This window comes from Uranotaenia lowii, chromosome 2 (genome assembly GCF_029784155.1).
Source record: "Uranotaenia lowii strain MFRU-FL chromosome 2, ASM2978415v1, whole genome shotgun sequence".
Lineage (NCBI taxonomy): Eukaryota > Metazoa > Arthropoda > Insecta > Diptera > Culicidae > Uranotaenia > Uranotaenia lowii.
The window spans coordinates 316,600,154-316,607,152 of NC_073692.1; the positions used below are offsets into that span (position 1 = coordinate 316,600,154).

At 39.9% G+C, this 6,999-nt stretch overlaps 1 protein-coding gene across 1 annotated transcript in view; it reads right to left on the reverse strand.

Moving 5' to 3' along the window:
• LOC129745344 (folylpolyglutamate synthase, mitochondrial) overlaps window positions 1-6,024 on the reverse strand; it is a 105,259-nt gene extending 99,235 nt beyond the window's left edge. Inside the window, exons 1-4 of the mRNA XM_055738361.1 lie at window positions 5,310-6,024; window positions 5,028-5,243; window positions 4,341-4,838; window positions 3,381-3,861 (exon numbers count right to left, since the gene is read on the reverse strand). Of these exons, the coding sequence (XP_055594336.1) occupies window positions 3,381-3,861; window positions 4,341-4,838; window positions 5,028-5,243; window positions 5,310-5,582 (1,468 nt within the window). The 5' untranslated portion in view covers window positions 5,583-6,024. The remainder of the gene's footprint in view (window positions 1-3,380; window positions 3,862-4,340; window positions 4,839-5,027; window positions 5,244-5,309) is intronic.
• Window positions 6,025-6,999: the final 975 nt, after the last annotated feature.

Sequence of the window (6,999 nt, forward strand, 5' to 3'; positions counted from 1 at the left end):
TACAGTCAAAGTAAAAAAATCTCTTGAAAAAACAGTTTTTTGAACCTGACACGTTGTAGATTGGATAAAATGGTTCGCTGTCTTTGAAACAAAGTTGTAACAAGCCACGATCTACATTTGTCTCATACATTATGATGGGTTTAGAAGTTGCTGAAGCTCTATAGAAAGCATTTAGTGTATTTTATTGGCAATTTTGGAAGGCTCGTCCATCGAAAAGTGCACATTTTCGCAACATCCCCTTTTTTGTGATTATTTTTGATGATAAGCAGAACCATTTCCATTTGAAGTTAGCGCGGAAATCAGTGGAACTAGTAGAAATTTGAATGATTGAAAATGCACATTTTATGTAAAAATGACCTATTTTGCTTATAAAAAAAACATTTAAAAAATTTAATTGATTAATAAAATGTTGCAGTTTTCTTTTATATATTTTGTTTTATTAAAAGGCATTCAAATTCGATAAAAACTTGTGACTCAACGAAAAGACAAAAGCGAATTGCTTGTAAGATTGGTTACTTGGTCACAGTTACTTGGAACCAGTTATAGCAGTTATATTGTAATGGCAAAATTCTATAATTCAAATATTAATTTAGTGTTCTACCTAATTTAACAGATAAATTCCATTCAATTTTTGGGGTTAAAATGATTTGAAAAATCGAATTTAAATGTCTATTAATAAAACAAAATATAAAAAATAAAACTGCAACACTTTATTAATCAATTAAATGTTTTAACGTTTTTTCTATAAGTAAAATAAGTTATTTTTACATAAAACGTGTATTTTCAATCATTCAAATCTCTACTAGTTCCACTGATTTCCGCGCTAATTTCAAATGGAAATGGTTCCGCTTATCATCAAAAATAATCACAAAAAAGGGGATGTTGCGAAAATGTGCACTTTTCGATGGATGAGCCTTCCAAAATTGCGAATAAAATACACTAAATGCTTTCTATAGAGCTTCAGCAACTTCTAAACCCATCATAATGTATGAGACAAATGTAGATCGTGGCTTGTTACAACTTTGTTTCAAAGACAGCGAACCATTTTATCCAATCTACAACGTGTCAGGTTCAAAAAACTGTTTTTTCTAGAGATTTTTTTACTTTGACTGTAACTCCTGAGGGTGATGTGACAGGACTTTGACATATTCAACAAACTTATGTATTTTGATCAGATAAACAACTTTGTGGAAGACATCAAAGCCCTAATTTGAAAAAGAAAAAAGTTAGCATTTTTATCTCGCTATCGGTGGACCCCTCGGCAAAAATTTTGATACTAGAATATGCCCCTTGTAATGCTGAACAATATTGCTGAAGACATCAAATGTCTATCTCTTCATCCCTGGGCGCTATTAATTTCGTACAGCTAGATTGCTGTTCTGCACCACTGTGCATTGGAAGCGGACCTCAATAACTTGTGAGTCGTCGTGCCGAAAGCCATGGAAGTTTGGCGAGCCAGAACCATGGAAGGTCGTCAAGTTGGAAGCCAGGTGGTGGTCGTCGGATCGGGAACCTTTGGAGGACTTGCGAACCGGGAAACACGGAAGGTCGTCAAGCCGGTACCATGGAAGCGCGTCGGACCGGAACGCCAAGTGGAGGTCGTCAGGCTGGAGCCACTGGGATGTGTCAGGCCTCAGGAGGAGCGTCGAGGCGGAGGTCGTTGAGTAGAAGGCGATGGTCGTGGTCCGGCGCAGTGCTTTGCTGAGCGGTGAACAGCGTGTGTTGAGGAGGAGTGTTGGCATACGAAAAATACAACACACGCAGGTCAGTGTGTGCGCCATAAGGTTTTCATGTATATAAGGAAACCGATTTAGAAAATAAAGTTAATCCAGTTTTAACCACAGAACGTGTTGGATGTTGTTTGTTCTCTCCTTTCCACTCCGAAAGTGCTCTCTGTCTAACAATTACACCGGTTGTGTTCTACGCGCACGAGATGCAGTTGTTGCTAGAGAAGGACCTGCGCACACTCGGAGTATTCGAGCGACGTTAACACTCGAACGGTCTTTGGCAGCGTGCAGGAGAACGGAGTGTAAGGCGAAAGATGAACCATAGGCTCGTGCGATTCTACAGTCCACCCAGTATCTAGAAGGTGGCGAACGCTGGACGGATGCGCTGGGCAGGACCTGTCACAAGAATGCCGGACGACTGTCCTGCAAAACAGGAATTCGGTGCGATTGAGCAGGGGCGCAACGAGCGAGGTGGTTAGACCAATTTGAGCGTTATTTGGCGTATGCCGGATGCCCGAGAAGTTGGAGCCCTTGCGCGATGCGTTGAGCTTCTGATAGAACTCTCGTGTTTCCTGGGACGATGCAGCTGCTCGAGCTCCTCCTCCTCCAGGCGGCGCTTTTTTTCCTGGAAAATTCGAAGGCAGCGAGCCTCTTCCGCTGTCGGTGATTTTCCTCATTTCGGCGTTCTCTTCATCCATCACCCTCATACACTCCTCGTCGAACCAGTCGTTCCGTAGAGTTCGATCTACATGACCGATGATGTTCTCCGCAGCACTGATGATGGCTGTCTTGATGGTATCCCGACAGTCCTCGAGAGGGGCTTCGTCAAGCTCGTCCTCTACCGGCAGCACTGCTTCGAGCGATTGCGCGTAGCCTGCCGCGACCTCAGCTTGATTCAGTCGTGCCACAGCTATCTACCGTTTATTATTTTTTTGTCGAAACCCTCGGGATGAATTAGTCATTGATGCTTAAAATCCCTTGAGAAAAAAATTGTCGAAACTCTTATCATGATACAGTTTTCAACGAATGCCATAGGACCGAATTTGTACAGTACCGTTCATAATTGTATAGAAATTGGAAGCAAGCGCACTGTCACTTCGACTTTGAACTTCCATAACTTTTTATTCTGATGATATTTTTTGATCAAATGTTTTGCGTTAGAAAGATCAATTATCACACTGTTATAACACAAAATTTGAGCTTTCTGGAGTTTGTATGGCCTGAGAAACAGTAATTCTACGAAAATCGGACTTTTTGGACTCTTCTCATTCAAACTGCAATATCTCTGAAACTACGCAACATTTTTTATTGAAATTTTGCACAGTGATTGTTGAAACATAGCTAGCATGTCTGAAATTTTTGATAAGTTCTATTGATGAGATCAAAAGTTACGCGAGGTGCAATATTTCAGGCATGAACCTTGAAATGCGATTTCTATAGAATTTTGGATTTTTCTAAAAATATCATCAGAGTAAAAAGTTTAAAGTCGAAGTGACAGTGCGCTTGCTTCCAATTTCTATACAATTATGAACGGTACTGTAGATACACATTACATATGCATAAGTTGGAGCCGAATTTTTTTTTTTATTTGGCTGAACTAATGAAGTCTGAAAGCCCTAAGATACATAACACACATTACTTCATCAAACTTACCCACTTTTGTCGTACTACTAGAGGCCACATTAGGGCTGAAGAAAACTTTATCAAATTTCACATGTCTATGTAAAATGCGTAGCAGCTTTGCCGTGTCCCGGTCCCCAGTTGCATTGAAAATCAGGACCTTCGGAGCACCCTTTTTCCGGCTGGATTCAAACCATTTTGCACAAATTTCCACACTTTCTACGGTATGGGCTCCATCGAGGAACAGTCGCCTATTGCCGACTTGTATCTGGTGACATCGACCCGGCCAAAAGCAAGACTCGATTCCGGCGCTCACTTGTTCGGAAAGGACTGGGATGCCAGCAGTGGTGTTTTTTGAGCACGACAAGAGTTCCGGTCTGGTATGACTCATCCAATTCAAAGCTATTTGAATGGCTAACGATGTGTTAATTTTTATGGCTTCATTGTTGGTGCTTAGTTTTGGTTTTCGCTGCCATTGGTAGCTGTCGAAATCGGGAACCACAGTGAAATGAGCCTGAAACAAATGAACACATTTCTAAAAATTGTGTATTCATAACAAAAAATATCTACTTGACTAAATATAATTTAATTTATCGGCCTTATTAGCGAAAAGAGATGTCCTTTTTAGTGAGAACATCTTAAGATTATAAATTTTATTTATAGACGGATAGCATCCGTCGATTACGCAGAGAGCGATCACATTCCATCTTTTTGTTCGGTCGCACTGCAAGATTCCGCTTGTGGGGCGAATCATGCTTGATAATAATGCTTCTAATAAGTTCTACCCGCTCATTTTACCATCTCAGATTTCTTCTAACTTTCTAACCGTCTGCAAATAAAATCTTAATCTTAAGATTTTCTTACTAAAAAGGGCATCACTTTTCACCGATTACGGTAATTAATCTCTTCATATAATTTTTAATATCCGACAAACATCTTCCACTATCCAACATCTAGCAATAACTTTTATTAAGAAATTTGAAGGTTGTTTACCTGCATTTCTTTGCATTGAGTCTCTATCACCTGGTTGCAGCCTCCCGGTTGCCGAACTGTGAAAACATCTGATCCTCGTTTTACGATACCGGCCTTTTGCCAGGCAATTTCCTCCAAGGTATCTCCCAGTAACCGGGTATGTTCCAGTCCCAAGGAAGTTATTCCAACGGTTTTAGTTCCACGAATGGCATTGGTACAGTCATACTTTCCCCCGATTCCAACCTCCACGATGGCTACGTCTATTGGTTCCTTGAGGAACACCTCGAAAGCCAGCACAGTTAAGAAATTGAAGTAAGCAGGCATATCTCCGGGATGATCCTGGTTGGCCAGCAGCTGGTTATAGACCCGCCAGAAATAGCTAGCAAATTTACTAGGATCGATTGGGACGCCATTCAGCCGGATTCTTTCGGTAACGGAAACCAGATGGGGAGAGCTGAAGAATCCAGTACGGTAGCCGTGCGCGCGAAGAATAGATTCAACCAATGAACAGGTGGAGCCCTAGAAAAAATAAAAGTAGATAAAGAATGATAGTTAAAAAAAATGTACCATTGCAAGGAGCATTCAAAGCTAAAGCGTTATCAACCTGAGTTGAAGACTTGTACTTAAAGTATTTGAGGCTATGATGACTCACAAAAAAGTAGTTTTTTTTAACGTTTGCAGTTTTTTTTTGTACACAAACGATCTTACCTTGCCCTTGGTGCCGGAGACATGAATCACTGGAAGTGTATCCAACCGCTCCGGCGAAACGCCAATGCGATTGAGAAACTTAATTGTCTCCTGGATGTGTACGGAATCGGGTGAGTGAACCCGTGAACGGTTCGCCCCGTTCGGATTACCAGAATTTATCGAAGTCTGTAGCACGCTGTAATTTGATTGGAGCGCGTTCAGAGCTCGCACTGCTTCCTGGCAATAGAAAATTGGATTTAAAGCACTTTCGATAATGATAGCAGGTTGTAGAAAGTATGTTACCTCGTATGATTCTTCAACTTGCGTAGCTGTTTGATTATAATTCACTGATTTTAGCCGTTTTTGATCTTCTGTTGATCCCAAACAGGGGTTTAGCGAAGCCTTGTTTGTGGCAACCTGAGCACTAGTTGCCGTAGCACGTGTAGTCGTTTCCAGCACCATTTTGTGACTGCTAGCAAGTTTGTGACGCAAACCTGTATCTGCGAGGCAATCTAAAACCGATGCAATTAGTCTCAATTGGAACCGATGATGATGGCGGGTTCGTTGTAGTAACATGATATATCTCTGGTTCTAATCTACTGCTGCCTAGAACTTTGTACGGTATCACTGTAACGGTATATTATGGAGATTCACACATACAGTTGTGCGCGACTGGATGTTTTGCACTAAGGATTATTGAACCGTGATAATACGGTGAAAGTATAAAACAATTACATAAGATAGTAGGTATTCACTAGAATCTAAGAACACTGAGTTGAAGCTGAGTTCGATAATGGAACTGTATTGAAATCGGGCTTATCAGGTTAGCAAGAACTAGACAATAATCGAACATAATTACTCTCTTCAAGCGCTTCGATTCTGTTGCACGTGGCACTAGACTTTGGATTTAAGTAATTCAATGGATGATGAAAGTCACTTGGAAGTTTTTCGCCTTATCACGAGCAAGCTGTTATCATTTCACATCAATTTGTTCCACTGGTTCCACTCCATCCGTGGTTGGTGTTTAAATGTAAACAAAGCTCCGTTGTTTGAGTTCTAGAAGTATATAAACCAGCACACAAACACAAGCATGGCGGCGCACACGTGGTCAAAAAAAATTATGAAAGGCGCGCTCTGGCTGGTATAAAATTATTTACATACAATTGCACACTCATTGAAAGAAACTTGTCGAGAGCCAACTTTAAAATCTGAATAAAGTACGAATGAGTGAAACAGATAAAATGCGACCAGAAGCTTATTTTTTACCATTTATAATGATCAACGTAATCTTATTTAGTTAACGTCAGAGTTTAGGTTCGAGAATCAAGTCAATGGGAATTGATAAAAGATTGAAATCTTAAATCATCCGAATCCCGGTCGATTACCATATTTTTGTTAAGCATCGCAGCGTCAGTGTAATTACTTCACTATGGTGAACTGTATTCCTTTACACAGATTTTACGTGAATGAGCCATTCAGGGTAACGTGAACATCACATAGAATGCACCAAATCCCTCTGTACTTGGATCACTGGATTTTCACGTAAATCGAATGTGTCTTTCTTCGATTTTTTGAGTCTTTGTTCAATTAAGCGAGTTTCACGTAAAGAAAAGAAATCAAACAAAACCTATGATGATTTTATTTCGATAACTTGTGATCTGTGATTAATAATGCAACATAATGCAATTAAACACCATTTTAAGGTAAATCTTGCAGTTTTTTTTTTAATTCCATGAAGGCGTATGCGATATGTAAAGAAGCGGAAGCCGCTGAGTAAATCTTAACCAAAAATAAAATGCAAAAAAAACTCAAATGTCAGTTTTCTCAGTTTACCGTGTGAAATATAACTGGTATAATTTGAATCTAAAATACAGTGATGGCAGTTTTAAAATTTAATGTAAATTTAGCAATATCGCACGTGCACGCTCTTTTTTTTTAACTCAAAATTAAGTTCGACCGAGGTTCAAAACATAGTTCGATTCTATGAACTTAA